This window comes from Orcinus orca, chromosome 1 (assembly GCF_937001465.1).
Source record: "Orcinus orca chromosome 1, mOrcOrc1.1, whole genome shotgun sequence".
Lineage (NCBI taxonomy): Eukaryota > Metazoa > Chordata > Mammalia > Artiodactyla > Delphinidae > Orcinus > Orcinus orca.
The window spans coordinates 42,382,295-42,403,183 of NC_064559.1; the positions used below are offsets into that span (position 1 = coordinate 42,382,295).

Consider the following 20,889-nt stretch of genomic DNA (forward strand, 5'->3'; position numbering starts at 1 on the left):
GAAAGTTTATTTATTTTTCACGTGTCCTGACTTCTGTTTTTTCCTTTTAGGAGAGTCAAGCCCTACTCGTCGAGAAGCTGTGAAGAGAAGAACCGCAGAATATCTCATGCGAGCAGAGAGTCTCTCTAGCCTTTATGTGAAACCTCAACTTGATGATGTATCTCACGTATGTCTTATGTTTCATTTTATATTTTCTTTAGCCATTTTTGCTGTTTTGTCTCTCAGTTTTATTTCTAACTAGAATGTTTGAGCATTTTGGTCTTTGGAATTTTATCAGTGATTTTCTTACAAGGTGTTGGTGAGAAGAAAAGCATTAAAGCAAACCACCAAAAGTGGAATAAAATGGGACTCACTTTCTCCTTCTCTTTCTCGGCCCTTTATTCTTTACTCCATCCCTAATATCACCATGTGTAGAATGACAGTAATTTATACTGAATTTTATTTGAGAATTTTAAAGTTAAGTTATGACTCTTATACTATTCCTGCACCGTTTATTGATTCATGCTAAAACTGATTATTTAAGCATAAGTCCTACAAGTAGCAGCTATGATTACCTAGAATTATAAAGGTATAATTCTAACAGGGATATTTAGGTTATTTGGGGCTACCCCTAGTCTTGTCTGGAAAGCAGGTGAATGTTTAAAACATTAGAAACATTTTGGTTTATCATTACTGTTTTTATGTTATGTCCATCTGGATTTGGCAAATTTCTGGAAGAAATTTTTCTGTTTTTTTCTTTTTTACTTTATATGAAACTAAGTTTTTTTTTCTGATGCAATTTAAGACTTATACCTTCTAGAGGTGGGAGAAAGTGTTTGTTTTCTCAATTGATCTAAGAGGCAGGCAGGCTTGTTCACATCTCAACTCTGTCCCTTGAAGCCATGGAAGATTGGACAAGATACTTAACTCCACCTCTTAGCTTCAGTTTCTACATCTGAATGATGAGGATAATAGTAATTCCTTGCTAGGTTGTAGTTAGGATTAAATGAGTTAAAAAAAAATCACTCATATGTGGATGCACATGTACATACACATGTGAACATTCAAGTGCCTACCTCATAAAAAGACCAGCCTATAAGCCAAGCTTTTTAGACTAGCTTAATAAGCATTAGCCCTATTTTTCATCTCCCCTCATATATTGCTTTATATACCTTTTCCCACATTTTTAAATGCTTTTTGTACTTTCTGAAAATTATAAAATGTCTCAATTTTCTAGTTTAAAAATAGCCCATTGTTTAATCTTGGTTCATTGGACAACTAAAACTTTTTTTGCTGCTTTTCTGAGGCCTTTTCATTTTCTGTGTGCCCTTTTAAAACATACAGTTATCAGAACTGTACTTATTAGTGTAAGAATTTTTGTTGTTAAGCATTTGGCCAATCTTTTTAGAACAAAAACGTATATTCCAACTTTGAAGTAATATACTTTCGTTACTTGTTCTAACATAATGAATGTATTTAAGTAAGACAGCTGCTGACTCATTTTCAGATTGTTAATTACTGTGACTCTGTATTCTGTTTGCTAATCTTTTCCTGTTTTCTTTCATCGTTGTTTCAATTATATTATTTCCTTTAATGTTTCACTATTGAATTTTATTTTTAATTTTTAAAATTAAAAACTATTTATTTTTATTGAAGTATAATTGACTTATATTAGTTTCAGGTGTACAACATAGTGATTCAATATTTTTATACATTACAAAATGGTCACCATGATAAGTCTAGTTATCATGTGTTACCATATAAAGTTATTACAATACTATTGACTATATTCCTTATGCTGACTTATTTACTTTGTAACTGGAAGTTTGTACCTCTTAATCTCCCACACCTGTTTCACTCACACCCTCTCCCTGCTCTGGCAACCACCAGTCTGTTCTATGTATTTATGAGTCTGTTTTGTTATGTTTATTCATTTGTTTTGTCTTTTAGATTCCACATGTAAATGGAATCATACAATATTTGTTTTTCCCTGACACTTAGCCTAATACCTAATACCCTCTAGGTCCATTCATTTTGCAAATGGCAGGATTGAGTTTTATCTTTTTTAAAAATAAATTTATTTATTATTTATTTATTTATTTTTGGCTGTGTTGGGTCTTTGTTGCTGCACATGGGCTGTCTCTAGCTGCGGTGAGCGCGCGTTACTTTTCGTTGTGGTGCGCGGGCTTCTCCTCGCGGTGTCTTCTCTTGTTGCGGAGCACGGGCTCTAGGTGCGCAGGCTTCAGTAGTTGTGGCACGCGGGCTCAGTAGTTGTGGCGCACGGGCTTAGTTGCTCTGTGGCATGTGGGATCTTCCCGGATCAGGGATCGAACCCATGTCCCCTGCATTGGCAGGCGGATTCTTAACCACTGCACCACCAGGGAAGTCCCTGAATTTTATCATTTTTAAATGGAATATTTATCTAAACATTACTTTGATTCTTATTTTCTGTGGAGTTGGCAACCTACCCTGTGTGCTATCCTGATGCATATATTCTCCATCCAGTTTGGGGGATACTCATAAATGTAGTAAATAGGATGCGCCTCTATGAACTTTTACTAAATCCATCTTGTATATAAATACAATTGATCCTTGAACAACATGGGTTTGAACAGTGCGAGTTCACTTACACGTGGATTTCTTTTGGCAGTAAATACTGCAGTACTACACAGTCTGAAGTTGGTTGAATCCATGGATACAGGAGGAATTGTGGATACAGAGGGCTACTATAAGTTATATTAGGATTTTCAACTGTGGGGAGGTTTGGCACCCCAACCCCGTATTATTCAAGGGATAACCATATTCTAAAAGTTTTAGGGAGTCAAAATCAGCAGTATTCTGTTCTTTCTATTAATGTTAACTTTGAATGTTCTACTTATACTTACTCATTCAAACTCTCCATTGATGTATCCCCTGTTACAGTTCCCCACAGTCATTTTATGGAGCAATAATTTATTAGGCAAATAAATATATAAAGCCTGCTATATAGCTTTTGACTTGGAGAAAGGAACCATGAAGTATATCAGTCAGAATTTTCCTTCAAGCATAGCTTCAAATGAAAATAAAACAAAAAGAGATCTAGTATAGGAAAGCTGATTGTATTAGGTTTATATAAATTCATTAAGCCTCTGTTATGACTCTGCGTGTATACAGTATCAAACTAGATATACTTTGGAGTTATATTAAAGATATGACACAGTCTCTGCTCTTGCAAACCCTAAAGCATAATTGAGGACCCAAAATATGTACGTAACTGAGGAAACAAAAGTTAGAGAGGATTGTGAGAGCCATGTAGAATAATGGAAACTTGTATCAGGAAGGGTTAAAAAGGGGTACCTAGTGAATCAGATTTGATATGCTAGGATTTTTTTTCAGTTCTTAGGCAAGGAGGTTAGAGAAGAGTTTTTCCTGATAGAGCAAGATGTTTTTCTTTTAGGGTAAGGATTTTCTTTTTATTTTCACTTTTGTATTTTACTCTTAAATCTGGCCCTTATTTAGGTCAGAGATATGCTTGATTATTTTTTATCTGTAATTTAACTTAAATGTCTTCTAGAGGTTCTGGATGAGCTTGGTGAATTTATTATTTCTCTTCTTTAGCCATCTTTGGGCAATAGTTTCAACCAACACAATGAGAGAATGATATAAATGATTTTTAGCAAATCTTAAATTCTGTGCGGAGCAGATATTATTCCTTTCTTGAATACATGTGCAAATATTTCTTTCTCATCTGGTTGAATAAGAAAATAAAGGAATCCTTTGTGGGTATGAAATTTTTTGTTGATTACTGTTTTTCCCTTTGGTGCAGTCTAGGTCATGACTCACTTTACCTGAGTTTTCTGTGGTAGTTCAAGCTTTTGCTTTATTGAGTTTATTTGAGACTCTTATATGGTAAATAAAAAAGTTCCGAATTTCCCCGTCGTTGGTGATAATATCCTTTTCAAAAAAGGAAAGAAAGGAGCAAAAGCACTCTCCTACTCTTTCTTTTCTTCATTACTTCATTACTAAAAGGCTCTGAGGAAACTTAAGGAGCAAGTCTGAGAAAAAAAGGAAATGAGCTTTATTTGAACTAAAGGTGCAGTTTTAACTAAAGGAGATGGATTTCTTTTCCTTTTTTTTTTAATTGTTGGTGACTTTGAATGATTTAAGAATTGGTATTAGAGGGGGTTTCTCTGGAAAAGACTTGAAATAGCTTATTTGCTATTTTTAGCTCTAGGAATTTAAAACTTAAGATCAGTGAAATTTAGAAAAAGACAGTAAATGGTCTAAACTTAGGACATAAAGGATTGTGTAGTTTTTAAAGCACGAATACTTTTTTTTGTTTGCAATTACAAGGTACGAATGAAAATACAATTGGCCCTCTGTACCCACGGTTTCCACATTTGTAGATTAAACCAACTGCAGATCGAAAATATTTGGGGAGAAAAAGTTCTAGAAAGTTCTAAGAAACAAAACTTGAGTTTGGCACCTGTTGTCAACTATTGACATAGCATTTACATTGCATTAGGTATTATAAGTAGTTTAGAGATGATTTAAAGTATATGGGAGGATGTGTGTAGGTTATATGTAAATACTACACCATTTTAGATAAGGGACTTGAGCATCTGAGGATTTTGGTATTCGTGGGGATCCTGGAACCAATCCCCTGTGTATGCTGAGGGACAACTGTAGAATGTATGGCTTTCCTGAATATTTTGTGGATTTTGAGTATAGTTGCTGTAATATTGAAAATATTTCTCTGTTGTGCATTTTGTTTACTGGTATTATTGGTATTTCTCAATTCTTCTTCAGCAAATATTTTAAAATGAGTGTTGTGTCACCCTTAGTGAAACATGGGCAAAGCAAAGATAGAAATCAGGGGCATTCCAAATCAGTAATAGGACTGCAGTTAAGAGTTGTGCTTGAAATGTGATGTAAGAGAGACTTTTTTTAGGAAACTGAGTATTGAGGGTTAATAGGTTGCCAGTGAAAGTCTCGGCAAAGCCAAAAATCTACAGATGAAGCCAAGTTCAGAAACTAGTGTAGTTGGCTATCGTGGTTCAGAGCGGAATTCTTGATATGTTCTTTGTAGAGCTTTCCTTTTGTCCTTGATTGCTTGTTCCCTCCCAAATAATGCTGACTTACTCTCAGGTTATTTAAGGATGAGTAGCTAACCTTACTCCACATGTGGTTGGTGGACCAGCAGCACAGCATCACCTGGTATCTTCTTGGAAATGCAGAATCTTAGGCTCCACCAAAGACTACTGAATCCAAATCTCATTTTTACAAGGTCCTCAGATGATGTGCATGCATGTTAAAGTTTGAAAAGTACCTCGCTAACAGATTGGTAAGAATTGAGATAGATCTCATTGAGAAAAGGGAATAATACCGAGTGAAAGAGACTCTGGGCAGGATAAACAACAGCTTTCAAAAACCCCAAAAATGAAAACAAAGGTAAGGTTAACTTAACCATTTAGACAATGTTGAACAGGAATAGTAAATAGGTTTTACTACTGTGCTAACTCTAGCCACTGGTGGTGGCTGTATTGCAAGACAGAGTGTGGGACTGATAGAGTCTGCCATTGGCTTGAGCAGTTGAGTGATATATACTTGCCATCTTTGGTTTTGAAGGCTGTTGGATTATCATATATTCTTGCCTTTCCCTTCTCCTCACCCTCTGTATTTAAGTTTTGAACTCCTTGCTTCTCTAGGCATCTTCTGATATAGTAGCTAATACAAATAAGTGAAATTTTTACTTTTTTCTTTAAGGAAATCAGCCATGTTGCCTAGAAATATTTCCACCCCACCCTGCCCCAATAGCATTGGCTGAAGTTTTCCTAAACAATGTTATATTATTTTATAAATAAGATTTAATCCCCTCTTATCTATTACCTAGTTTTGTCATCTTAGACAAATTGCTTAACCTTGCTGCTTTTCAGTTTTCTCATCTGAAAAAAAAAATTTTGGACTTGATCTCGGTCTCTTTCTTTTCTTAAAATTCTGTGGATTTATGTTTCCTTTTGCCATCTAAAAAAGGAATAGATCTATAGGGATTCTACCCAATTTAAGCACTGCATATCAGAAATACAGGATTTTTTATTGATGGTTTTATTTCATGATCTTTCTTTGTTCATTTCTCTGATCTTAAACTTTTATAGATGGTTAAAGTAGAAAGAGAACTTGAATGATCACTTTGCCTTTGGTCTTTCCCCATTACAATTTCACCATTCCTGTCTTTGCAAAAGTAACCTTACTAAATCACTGTTTTCGTTGAGTTGCTTCTCATACAAAAACTTGTTTTCTAGAGTCTGGAAAACATAGTCCAGACTTTTTTCCCTGGCATTCAAGGCCTGTTAAAGTCAATAAAACTGACCAACCTTAAAAGTGCAATTTTATTTTCCTTTGTTCTACAATTTGAACATTTTTTTCCCCACCAAGAGAGTTCTTTTTTCCCCAATCCTATGTATAATATCCTTTCCTAACCTAATTCCTACATAACATTTAAAATCCCCTTTGATTCCACTTCTTTCTGAGACCACAGGTTATCATACATGTGATAAACTAGTGACTTATCTCTATTGTCTTATGTTTTTAAAAAATGTCTTATTGTTACTTAACTTTTCATGTATTTGACTTATCTCCTCAGGTAAGTTGTAAATTTCTTGAAGCTAGGGACCATGTCTTTTTTTTTTAATATTTATTTATTTGGCTGTGCCACGTCTTAGTTGCAGCATATGGGATCTTTAGTTGCGGCGTACGGGATCTTTAGTTGCAACATGCGGGCTCTTAGTTGCGGCATGTGGGCTCTTAGTTGCAGCATGCGGGATCTAGTTCCCTGCCCAGGGATTGAACCCGAGCCCCCTGCATTGGGAGCGCAGAGTCTTAACTGCTGGACCACCAGGGAAGTCCTGGGATGGTGTCTTTTGATGATTTATATCCCTTTCAGTTATCATGCACATAGTGGGCACACAGTAATTTATTGAAAGGCACAGTAGAGATTTTGTGGTTTGCTGTCTTTGCTGTTTAGATGGCTAAAGTGAACTGATAAGTTTCTTTGGAAACTGAAAGATCCAATGACATTACTGAATAAGAGGGATAAGTAGGAGATAGGGATGTTGGACGTGTTTGGCCATATTTTCAAAGATGAATGTAATGGATAAGTTATCACTTAAAGTATTCTTTTTCCTCCTATAACTTTTCCGAACCATTCCTTTCACCAAAATCACAAGCATTTCTTGTTCTTACTTGGTAATAGAGTAGGGGGAGATGAATTCTTAATTATCAGAATGTGTTGTGTAGCAGAAGGACTGCAAGCAGTAGAGTAAGGAGTTAGGGCCTAGCCTAGGATCTTTCACTGCTCTTTCTGACGGTAAACACCCAACCATTCTGAACTTCCTTTTATTTATCTGTAAAATGGGGATTATAATAATAACTTCTTGTAAGTACTACACTCAGGCCAGGGTGAGGTATGAAGATAAAATAATATATTAAGAGAGAAGAGACTATTTCTGTTATATGTCTACTAAAATACTCTGCTAAATGTTTTTCTATCCTTAAAAATTCCCCTTGGATTTTAGGGAGGCAGAGATGTATCTGTGTTTTATGTCATCTAGCTCAGCACCTAATAAAGTGAGATTAAAAAGGAATTTTTTGGAAACATATCCTAGAAGTAGAAATTAAATAGATTTAAAAAGATATTATTGGGCTTCCCTCGTGGCATAGTGGTTAAGAATCCACCTGCCAATGCAGATGACACGGGTTCAAGTCCTTGTCCAGGAAGATTCCACATGCTGCAGAGCAACTAAGCCCGTGCACCACAACTACTGAGCCTGAGCTCTAGAGCTCGCAAGCCACAACTACTGAGCCCGCATGCCACAACTACTGAAGCCCGCACGCCTGGAGCCTGTGCTCCGCAACAAGAGAAGCCACCACAATGAGAAGCTTGCACACCGCAATGAAGAGTAGCCCCTGCTCGCCGCAACTAGAGAAAGCCCGCACGCAGCAACAAAGACCCAACACAGCCAAAAATAAATAAATTAAATAAAATAAATTAAAAAAACATAAAAAAAGAGTAATGTACTTAAAAAAAAAAGATTATTATCATCCTGTCCAGTTGCCACTGTCACCAGCGTTCTCAAGTTGTCTCTTTAAAAAATAAAAAGTTGTCTTTTTAAAACAAAATTAAATACCACCTCTTTAGGCATATTGAAGTTAGTATTTGCTTACTAAACCTAAAAACAAAAAAATTTTTGAAAGCAATTAGGATTGCTGCTTTTAGGAAATTTCACAAAGTGACAGTTTTCCCCGTTTGTAAAAGACACCTAATTTGTCTATGCAACCTCCCTCACTTGTTACCCTGCTCTCTTCCTCCTTTCTCTCTTTTCTGCTCTTTCTCTTTGCTTCCAACCAGCATGCTAGGCACTGTGAATATAAAGACGAATAAGGCATATTTCCTGTTCTCAAGGAGCTTCTTGTCTAGTGATGCTGAGCTGCACTAGGACTTGAAATATCAAAAATGTAACTCAGTAACTCTGGTAATCATGACATTTGGTTAACCAGGATATTTATTGTCTACTCATGGGGATGATAAATGTTTCCTATATATTCTAACGGATTTTTTTACAACAAAAAGGTCTGCTTTGAGGGTATAATAAGGCTTTGTGTGTCCTGTCATCCTTTGCAGCATCACCATTTTAATATAAGGATTAATAAAGCATTGCTTTCTGGTTGTAAATGCCAAATGGAGCTGTCTTTAAGTTTATCTAGTCTAATGTTTTACTTTTACTGATAGGGAAAAACTAAGACCAATGGGTGGAAAGTTAGGATTATTCTTTATTGTATGTGGTACTGAAATATCCCTTCCTTATTCACTGATCTTTTTTGGACTTTTTTTTGTGGCGAACAGACTAAGTTTTCCACATCACAGATGTTCAGATATTAAAAAATATTTTCTTTCTTCTGTAAATCATCTCTTTTCTAGGCTTACACAATCTCAGTTCTAATAATTATTGGTCATATGACAGAGTTTCTTAATTTTTCACCATTATTGGCAATTCTGATTGAACTTGAATTTGCCAATCCCTCTTAACATACCTAGTATATATTTATAAAGTAACATTAAAGGACTATAGTTTTATGATGAGAGAAAATGACTTATGTTCCTTCCCTCTATTGTTACATTTGTTTTAGTCCCCTCCTTCTAAATTAGTCTTGAGCCTTCTGGGGTAAATATAAGGCTGTGATTGATTGTTGGCTCAGTTAGCCATTTGTTACAAAGTTTCATTACAGCTGTACAGTTCTGAATTGCATTGTTGCTCTAGAAACTATATCAGCTCATTAATTTTTCTTTTTAAAATTTTGTTTTCAATGTTACGACTTATTTACTTGCGACTATTTTCTTGATTTTTATTTTCTTCATTTTTGATTTGATTATTTTTTTATTTTACATTCCAGACAAATAGAAACTTCCTCCTTTCATCTTTCCATTCTCTGATTTATGATAAATTTAGTTCCTTTGGCCTGACATTTGCTTCAGCAGGCAGTCTTCCTTCAAGCACCTCCCTGATTGATGTATAATCTTTGATATCTTCCATTAGCCTCCAGGATCACTAAGTTCAAGGCCCCCTTGGAACCTAAGGAGCCCTGCCGAGGAGCTGAAGGCCTTCAGAGTCCTTGGGGTGATTGACAAGGTAATTCTTCAGTGTCTCTTCAAGAGTTCAGTCATAAATCGATGCATGCTGACATTATGTCTTTGAAGCTTTGGATCTTAAGGATATGAAACAAAAGGAGAAAATGACTCAAATGCATCTGCACTTTAAAATAACAAAAGAGAAGAGAAAAAGCTTTTATCTAAGCAATTCATGTAAGGTCATGCAAAATATACTTGTGTTAAAGGAGAAGGTGCTTATTTGTTGGCATTCAGTCTAGTAAGGGGTTTGGTTTTATAAACCTGTTATAGTTATAAAAACTAGTGAGTCAGTAGTTGTTCAACATTAACTGGTATAGTCAATCTAATGGTCAAAAAAAATGACATTCTCCTAATAAGTACCATTTCTTGAGTACCTGCTATGTATCAAACCATGTATTAGGCATTTATATAATATAAACAATGTATTAATCCTATCCAACCTCTTTATTCCCATGTTGGTGTAAAAGCAATGCTTAGAACAGTTTAAGTAACTTGCCCAGAAGTCACATAGCTATTTAGGGTGGTACTGAAATTCAAATGTAAATCGTTGTGACACCAAAAGCTGTGCTTTTTCCAATACACTAAACCCCCTTTTGCACACACACATTTTTATATTTGGAATAAAAGTACTGTGATAACAGAGGTCTCTGCCATTGAGTTTCCCCAAATTTGGTGACATCTCAGATATGCCAGACATTAACAGTACTGAGCCTGTCAGAGAGTTTACAAATGTAATTAAAAAATCATATACAGTAAACCGTGTTTTACATATATTTGGTCAACCACCACTTTACCTTTCAAAGTGAAAGAAAATATCTTAATATTAGTTATAAATTAATCTTTTTTATGTTAACCATGTTTTATGAAGCACCTTAGTGTTTATTTATAACTTCATGTTCATTGAGTACTTCTTGTGTTCTAAAGTATGAATGTGAGTCCATACTAAAATTGAACAGTATGCAGTATATTTCAGGTAATTTGAACAGTAACTAGTAAGAGTTTGAGGTATTTCAAAATAAACAGTAGGTTGGATATTACATGAAGCTGTCAGGTCTTATTAAATTCTTATAGGCATCATTTTTCTCAAATAGATTTATTTGACTGAATTTTGAAGTTAAAGAATTCTAAGCAGTAGGACTTTTGAGCCTGAAATATTTCCTTAACCATGTTTTTCCTAGCCATTCCAGTTTAGAGAACATTCTATTTGAGAATACAGAGAAGTAAAATAGCAATTAAATAGTTCTTGAATTAATGAAAGGTTCTTGGATTTCTGTGCAGGAAAATATACTTTTTTGATGTACAGTGTCTCCTCCTTCTCTAAGATCTGTTTATTTTGACAAAGTATGACCTTTCATTGCTCTGCTCTAATCATGAGTAGTCACCTTTAAGTCCTGATAATAGCTATGAGTCTCACATGTATCCAAATAAGGATGTTGACAGTAGAAGAATTCCTAAATTCTGTGCTGAGGCATAATTCATTACTGTCTTTGTTCTATTAACCTGGGGAGTATGTTGGTATTTAGAAGGGGACATTTTAACTTTTCTAAGTAGAAACAAGGAAATATGAACTTGGGAATTAATAAGCTTTACAAATAATCTTTAAAAATTTGTATACCAGTCTCTCCTTTGTAAAAACATGAATAGGTAGATTTTTTAAAAGTTTGAATTTTTTTAAAATTGGAGTATAATTGCTTTACAATGTTGTGTTTTGAATTGTTTTTTAAGATAAATTCCTCCCCACTGTAATGAGGGATACCTAAAATTTGGGTTTTAGAAACTTGAAGTTTGGAAGAGAAGTGTATCAATTCAAACAGGTAGAAAATACACTGGATACATTAATCTCGCCTGTACCGCTCTGATTCTGTTTCATTAATATGTTCTTCATGAGTTATTTTGAGTGTTATTATCTAATAGCTCAGGAAAATAAAATTTCCCTAGGAATAGAATTTTATAGACTTTTATATATAAAGTAAATAAAGCAGATTTGTTCATTAATATCTAGCCTGTAAGCTCCATGAAAATAAGATCGTGTCTTGTTCACCTGTATAATCTCATAGCACCTAGAATCATGCCTGGCACATAATGGGTGATTAATAAAAATTTGTTGAATGAATGAAATTGAGACTTAGATAACTTTAAATATATCATATATAGAGTGACACCTACTGGTGTAATGTGAGACTGCTACCTAGTATCATGGTTCAAGACTCTCAGATGTCTTTACCCAGAGGCACAGTAATTGCAATGCTGTATCTTGGTCTAGAATTCAAAGGGGTGTAAGTGACTTTCTGTTCTTTAATTGGGATTAGAAAATCTTTCATTAGTATATATATGGGACAAGGAACTTAAGCTCTTGGAATATCAATAAGCTGGTGTGCATTCAGAAGCAAGAATGATAAGGCTAGTGAAGGCCCTCAAAATTGTATCATACAAAGAAGAGCTGAAAAATGAGGTTAACCTAATAAAAACGTGTGGTCTTCATATTTTTGAGGGCTATACAGGATAGAGTGAATATATAATGTTCTGTTCAGATCTTGAGGGTAAAAGGGGTTATTAAGTATGCCAGAGCAATAGATGCAAACCTAGGACATCTTAGGAAAAATAGGGCATCTGTCTTTCCTGGGAGAAAGACAGTGAGGGATAAGCCTTTTTTGTTCATATACCCCAAAGGATACAACTAGAAGTAAGTGAGTACAGATTTTTAAGTTTTGGGCTAATGATTAGAGATACCTTTCAAGAATTAGGATTGACCAAAGGTGGATTGGATTCCTTCATATCTTATTTGTTTCTTGTCATTAGAAGTATTCAAGTAAAGGCTGAAGGATCACTGATGAGGATGTTGTACAAGGAATCAAGTATTGGATGGATTTTTATGTTAGATAACTTTTAAAGGTTTCTTTTAGCCCTCAGACTCATTTACACATAGTCTTCATGTAGTAATAGCTAGGGAAAGTAGAAATTAGTGAAATACAGTACTCAGATAAGAAGGATGGGATTGCTATTGTTTTCATATAAGTTTGTGCATGTGTGGATGCAAAATTTTGTGTTTCTGTGTGTGAGGTGTGAATATATAGAGTATGTATATGTTTGTATGTAGAAGGATTGTTTATATATAGGTAGTTTGCAGTTGAATTAGAAGTCTGGATTGGTAGTTTGATTGCTAATAGATGCCCAAGTGCTGGGAGAGTTTCTGAGAAAGTTCATTATTATATAGCTTATCTATAAAAAGGATAAAGGAATCCATAATCTAGTAATGTACTAATGTCAGTTTCCTGGTTTTGATATTGTGCTATAGGTATATAAGATGTCACCATCAGGAGAAGCTGGGTGAACGGTACAGGGGACTCTGTTATTTTTGCAACTTCTTGTGAGTTTTAAACAGAGTTAAAAAAAAAAAAAGGCTAGGAGGAACACTGACTTGAACATCAGAGTAAAAATACCAAGATGTGATCCCTTCATGTCCAGTTAACTCTTCTGGTTTGTGTGTAGCTGGAGAGTCATTCTGCATGTGGTGTGTGTATGGTGTTTACAAGGTTAAGCAGTGAGGATGGTATGGTTGGATTGCCCAAATACATTGCCACTCCTTGAAAAACAGCTTCAGTGGGATGCTTTATAAGTCACTGTTATAAGAGATGCCACATAGTGTAAATCTAAAACTATTACTTCAAGTGCCTTGGCATTTTGTAATTGAGATAGCTTCCCAACTTTATCTGATGCTTGCTAGGTAGAATTCTTGGGTTGGCTTGCTATTGGGAAAAAATTTACTAACTTAGATGAAATGCACCAATTTGTAGAAAAGTGTAGACTATAACCTAATATGAAATGGAAAATTTGAATAGCCCTATAACTATTAAGGGAATTGAATTTACAATAAAAAAAATTCCTAAAATGAAATCTTGGGGCTCAACTGGTTTCACTGGAGAATTCTACCAAAATTTTAAAGAATTGACACTGATTCTTTATATTCTTTTCCAGATAATGGAAGAAGGTGGATCAGTTCCCAGTTCATTTTATGAGGCTAATATTGTCCTAATACCAAAATCAAAGACAGTACAAAAAAGAAAATTATAGGCCAATATTCACAGATACAGAAATCCTCAACAAAATATTAGCAAATAGAAATCAGCAGTATGTAAAAGGAATTATGTCCCGTGACCAAGTGGGGTTGATTTCAGGGATGCCAGGTTGGTTCAGTGTTTGAAAATCAATCAGTGTAATCCATCTGCCTTAACAAGAGGAAAAATTGTATGAGTGTACCAATTGATGTAGAAAAAGCATTTGAAAAATTCAACACCGATTCATGATTTAAAAAATAATCTCTCTAAAAACTAGGAATAGAGTGGAACTTCCTCAACTTGGTTAAGAATATCTATAAAAATTTCACAGCTAATACCATAGTTAATGATGAATGACTGAATGCTTTACCCTAAGGTTGGGAACAAGGCATATTCTTAGCACATCTATTAAACAGAGTACTGGAAATTCTAGACAGTACTACTAGGCAAGATCAAGAAATAAAAGGCATATGAATTGGAAAGAAAGCAAACAGTTGACCCTATCTGAAGGAGACATGATGTTCTACACATATAAAAACATGGAATCTATCAAAAAACTAGAACTAATAAGTGAATTCATCAAGGTTGCAAGATATAAAATCAGCTTACAAAAATGTTATATTTCTATATGGTAACAGTGAACACATAGAAACTGGAAGTAAAAATACAATATCATTTACAATCACTCCAAAAATCTTGAACTACTTAGGTGTTAATATAACAAAATATGTACAAGAATTTTATGCTGTAAAGTACAAAACTGATGAAAAAAACCAAAGGTCTAAATAATTGGAGAAACGTGCATTGTTTTTGGCTTGGAAGACTCAACATAGAAATGATGGAAATGATGTAAATTCTCCCCAAATCAATACACGATTTTAACACAGTTTCTGTCAAATTCTAGTTTTTTTTGTAGACATAGGCCAACTTACTTTAAAATTTACATGGGAAAGTATAGGAACTATAATAGCTAAACCAGCTTTGAAAAAAGAATAAGTGGGTACAATTTACTTGATTTCAAGACCATATAGCTATATAGTAATCAAGACAGTGTAGTATTGGTATAGGGAGAGACACATAAATCAATGGAGTAGAATAGAGAATGCAGTAATAGCCCCACAAATGCAGCCAGCTGACTTTTAACAAAGGTACAAAAGCAGACCTTGTAGGAAGAATCATCTTTTTAATAAATAGTGCTGGAACAGTTGGATGTCTATTGGCAAAAAAATGAACCTTAACTTATACCTCATACATTATACAAAAATTAGCTCCAAATGGATCATACATGTAAATGTGAAATGTGAAACTATGTAACTTCTCAAAGTAAACAGAGGAAAAAATCTTCCGTAGCTAAGCCTTGGTTTACAGAGGTTTTAGACGTGACACTGAAAGCATGATTCATAAAAGGAAAAATTGATAAGTTGACTTTATCAAGATTAAAAACTTTTGGTCTGTGAAAAACCCATTAAGAGAATGAAAAGACAAGCTACAGACTAGGATAACTTATTTGCAAACCACATATATGACAAAGGACTCATCTAGAATCTATAAAGAATTCTTGAAAGCCAGCGTTAAAAAACCCAAACAATACAACCAGAAAATTAACAAAAGATACAAAAAGCCATTTCACCAGATTAAACTATGGCAAATTAGCATATGAAAAGATGTTCAACATCACCTGTGATTAGCAAAATGCAAAATAAGATCACGATGAGGCATCACTATACACCTATTAGAAAACTTTATTTGTATTAGCCCCAAACTGGAAACAACCAAACTGTCTCACAATAAGTGGACAGTTAAACTGTGGTGCATCAATAACATGTAATATTACTCAGCAGTAAAAGGAATGAACTACTGATACATCAGCTGGGATGGATCTCAAGGGCATTATGCTGAATAAAAAAGTCAATCTTGAGTCAGGTCTACCCACCACCAGTCTCTTCCGTCAGGGAACTTGCACAAGCCTCTTAGATAGCCTCATCCACCAGAGAGCAGACAGCAGAAGCAAGAAGAGCTACAATCCTGCAGCCTGTGGAACAAAAACCACATTCACAGAAAGAGAGACAAGATGAAAACACAGAGGGCTATGTACCAGCTGAAGGAACAAGATAAAACCCCAGGAAAACAACTAAATGAAGTAGAGATAGGCAACCTTCCAGAAAAAGAATTCAGAATAATGATAGCGAAGATGATCCAGGACCTCGGAAAAAGAATGGAGGCAAAGATCAAGAAGATGCAAGAAATGTTTAACATAGACCTAGAAGAATTAAAGAACAAACAAACAGAGATGAACAATAAAATAACTGAAATGAAAACTACACTAGAAGGAATCAATAGCAGAATAACTGAGGCAGAAGAACGGATAAGTGACCTGGAAGACACAATGGTGGAATTCACTGCTGAGGAACAGAATAAAGAAAAAAGAATGAAAAGAAATGAAGACAGCCTAAGAGACCTCTGGGACAACATTAAATGCAACAACATTCGCATTATAGGATTCCCAGAAGGAGTACAGAGAGAGAAAGGACCTGAGAAAATACTTGAAGAGATTATAGTCGAAAACTTCCCTAACATGGGAAAGGAAATAGCCACCCAAGTCCAGGAAGTGCAGCGAGTCCCATACAGGATAAACCCAAGGAGAAACACACCAAGACACATAGTAATCACACTGGCAAAAGTTAAAGACAAAAATTATTGAAAGCAGCAAGGGAAAAGCGACAAATAACATACAAGGGAGCTCCCATAAGGTTAACAATTGATTTCTCAGCAGGAACTCTACAAGCCAGAACGGAGTGGCATGATACACTTAAAGTGATGAAAGGGAAGAACCTACAACAAAGATTACTCTACCCAGCAAGGATCTCATTCAGATCGATGGAGAAATCAAAAGCTTTACAGACAAGGCAAAGCTCAGATAATTCAGCACCACCAAACCAGCTCTACAACAAATGCTAAAGGAGCTTCTCTAAGTGAGAAACACAAGAGAAGAAAAGGACCTACAAAAAAACCCCGAAAACAATTAAGAAAATGGTCATAGGAACATACATATCGGTAATTACCTTAAACGTGAATGGATTAAATGCTCCAACCAAAAGACACAGGCTTGCTGAATGGATACAAAAACAAGACCCATATATATGCTGTCTACAAGCGACCCACTTCAGACCTAGGGACACATACAGACTGAAAGTGAGGGGATGGAAAAAGATATTCCATGCAAATGGAAATCAAAAGAAAGCTGGAGTAGCAATACTCATATCAGGTAAAATACACTTTAAAATAAAGAATGTTACAAGAGACAAGGAAGGACACTACATAATGATCAAGGGATCAATCTAAGAAGAAGATATAACAATTATAAATATGTATGCACCAGCATAGGAGCACCTCAATACATAAGGCAACTGCTAACAGTTCTAAAAGAGGAAATCGACAGTAACACAGTAATAGTGGGGGACTTTAACACCTCACTTACACCAATGGACAGATCATCCAAAATGAAAATAAATAAGGAAACAGAAGCTTTAAATGACACAATAGACTAGATAGATTTAATTGTTATTTATAGGACATTCCATCCAGAAACAAAAGATTACACTTTCTTCTCAAGTGCGCACAGAACATTCTCCAGGATAGATCACGTCTTGGATCACAAATCAAGCCACAGTAAATTTAAGAAAATTGAAATCATATCAAACATCTTTTCTGACCACCATGCTGTGAGATTAGAAGTGAATTACAGGGAAGAAAAAGTAAGAAACACAAACACATGGAGGCTAAACAATACGTTACTAAATAACCAAGAGATCACTGAAGAAATCAAAGAGGAAATAAAAACATACCTAGAGACAAATGACAATGAAAACACGATGATGCAAAACCTATGGGATACAGAAAAAGCAGTTCTAAGAGGGAAATTTTTAGCTATAAAAGCCTACCTCAAGAAACAAGAAAAATCTCAAGTAAACAATCTAACCTTACACCTAAAGGAAGTAGAGAAAGAAGAACAAACAAAACCCAAAGTTAGCAGAAGGAAAGAAGTCAAAGATCAGAGCAGAAATAAATGAAATAGAAACAAAACAGTAGTAAAGATCAATAAAACTAAAAGGTGGTTCTTTGAGAAGATAAACAATATTGATAAACCATTAGCCAAACTCATCAAGAAAAAGAGGGAGAGGACTCAAATCAATAAAATTAGAAATGAAAAAGGAGAAGTTACAACAGACACTGCAGAAATACAAAGCATCCTAAGAGACTACTACCAGCAACTCTATGCTAATAAAGTGGACAACCTGGAAGAAATGGACAAATTCTTAGAAAGGTATAACCTTCCAAGACTGAACCAGGAAGAAATACAAAATATGAACAGACCAATCACAAGTAATGAAATTGAAACTGTGATTAAAAATTTTCCAACAAACAAAAGTCCAGGACCAGATGGCTTTGCAGGTGAATTCTATCAAACATTTAGAGAAGAGCTAACACCCATCCTTCTCAAACTCTTCCAAAACATTGTGGAGGAAGGAACACTCCCAAACTCATTCTTTGAGGCCACCATCACCCTGATACCAAAACCAGACAAAGATACTACAAAGAAGAAAATTACAGACCAATATCACGGATGAACTTAGATGCAAAAATCCTCAACAAAATACTAGCAAACAGAATCCAACAACACATTAAAAGGATCATACACCATGATCAAGTGGGATTTATCCCAGGGATGCAAGGATTCTTCAATATACGTAAATCAGTCTATGTGGTAAACCATATTAACAAATTGAAGAAGAAAAACCATATGATCATCTCAATAGATGCAGAAAAAGCTTTTGACAAAATTCAACACCCATTTATGATAAAAACTCTCCAAAAAGTGGGCATAGAGGGAACCTACCTCAACATAATAAAGGCCATATATGACAAACCAACAGCAAACATCATTCTCAATGGTGAAAAACTGAAAGCATTTCCTCTAAGATCAGGAACAAGACAAGGATACCCACTTTCACCACTGTTATTCAGCACAGTTTTGGAAGTCCTAGCCATGGCAATCAGAGAAGAAAAAGAAATAAAAGGAATACAAATTGAAAAAGAAGAAGTAAAACTGTCACTGTTTGCAGATGACATGATAGTATACATAGAGAATCCTAAAGATGCCACCAGAAAACTACTAGAGCTAATCAGTGAATTTGGTAGAGTTGCAGGATACAAAATTAATGCATAGAAATCTCTTGCATTCCTATACACTAATGACGAAAAATGTGAAAGAGAAATTAAGGAAACACTCCCATTTACCATTGCAACAAAAAGAATAAAATACCTAGGAATAAACCTACCTAGGGAGACAAAGACCTGTATGCGCAAGACTATAAGACACTGATGAAAGAAATTAAAGATGATACCAACAGATGGAGAGATATACCATGTTCTTGGATTGGAAGAAAATGACTATATTGTGAAAATGACTATACTACCCAAAAGCAATCTACAGATTCATTGCAACCCCTATCAAATTACCGATGGCATTTTTTATAGAACTAGAACAAAAAATCTTAAAATTTGTTTGGAGGCACAAAAGACCTCGAATAGCCAAAGCAGTCTTGAGGGAAAAAAACGGAGCTGGAGGAATGAGACTCCCTGACTTCAGACTATACTACAAAGCTACAGTAATCAAGACAAGATGGTATTGGCACAAAAACAGAAACATAGATCAGTGGAACAAGATAGAAAGCCCTGAGATAAACCCACCCACCTCTGGTCAACTAATCTATGACAAAGGAGGCAAGTATATGCAATGGAGAAAAGACAGTCTCTTCAGTAAGTGGTACTGGGAAAACTGGACAGCTACATGTAAAAGAATGAAATTAGAACACTCCCAAACACCATACACAAAAATAAACTCAAAATGGATTAAAGACCTAAATGTAAGACTGGACACTATAAAACTCTTAGAGGAAAACATAGGAAGAACACTCTTTGACATAAATCACAGCAAGATATTTTTTGATCCACCTCCTAGAGTAATGGAAATAAAAACAAAAATAAACAAATGGGACCTAGTGAAACTTCAAAGCTTTTGCACAGCAAAGGAAACCATTAACAAGACGAAAAGACAGCCCTCAGAATGGGAGAAAATATTTGCAAAGGAATCAACGGACAAATGATTAATCTCCAAAATATAGAAACAGCTCATGCAGCTCAATATTAAAAAAACAAACAGCCCAATCCAAAAATGGGCAGAAGACCTAAATAGACATTTCTCCAAAGAAGACATACAGATGGCCAAGAAGCACATGAAAAGCTGCTTAACGTCACTGTTAATTAGAGAAATGCAAATGAAAACTACAATGAGGTATCGCCTCACACCAGTTAGAATGGGCATCATCAGAAAATCTACAAACAACAAATGCTGGAGAGGGTGTGGAGAAAAGGGAACCCTCTTGTACTGTTGGTGGGAATGTAAATTGATACAGCCACTATGGAGAACAGTATTGAGGTTCCTTAAGAAACTAAAAATAGAATTACCATATGATCCAGCCATCCCACTACTGGGCATATACCCAGAGAAAACCGTAATTGAAAAAGACACATGCACCCCAATGTTCACTGCAGCACTATTTACAATAGCCGGGTCATGGAAGCAACCTAAATGCCCATCGACAGTTGAATGGATAAAGAAGAAGTGGTACATATATACAGTGGAGTATTACTCAGCCATAAAAAGGAAAGAAATTGGGCTTCCCTGGTGGCGCAGTGGTTGAGAATCTGCCTGCCAATGCAGGGGACACGGGTTTGAGCCCTGGTCTGGGAAGATCCCACATGCCATGGAGCAGCTAGGCCCGTGATCCCCAACTACTGAGCCTGTGCCTCTGGAGCCTTTGCTCCGCAACAAGAGAGGCCACAGTAGTGTAGAGGCCCGCACACCGCAATGAAGAGTGGCCCCCGCTTGCCGCAACTGGAGAAAGCCCTCGCACAGAAAGGAAGACCCAACACAGCCAGAAATAAATAAATAAAATAAAGAATTATTAAAAAAAAAAAAAAGGAAAGAAATTGTGTCATTTGTAGAGACCTGGATGTATCTAGAGAGTGTCATACAGAGTGAAGTTAAGTCAGAAAGAGAAAAACAAATATCGTATGTTAGCGCATATATGTGGAACCTAGAAAAATGGTACAGATGAACTGGTTTGC

General features: G+C 35.4%; 1 protein-coding gene across 8 annotated transcripts in view; it reads left to right on the plus strand.

Annotated features, from left to right (window-relative positions):
• The window catches only part of RPS6KC1 (ribosomal protein S6 kinase C1), a 221,036-nt gene that overhangs the window by 130,001 nt on the left and 70,146 nt on the right, over positions 1–20,889 (plus strand). For all 8 annotated transcript variants that reach the window (XM_004275247.3, XM_033438041.1, XM_033438040.2 and 5 more), the window contains 2 exons: positions 51–166; positions 9,552–9,644. In XM_004275247.3, the coding sequence (XP_004275295.1) occupies positions 51–166; positions 9,552–9,644 (209 nt within the window). The remainder of the gene's footprint in view (positions 1–50; positions 167–9,551; positions 9,645–20,889) is intronic.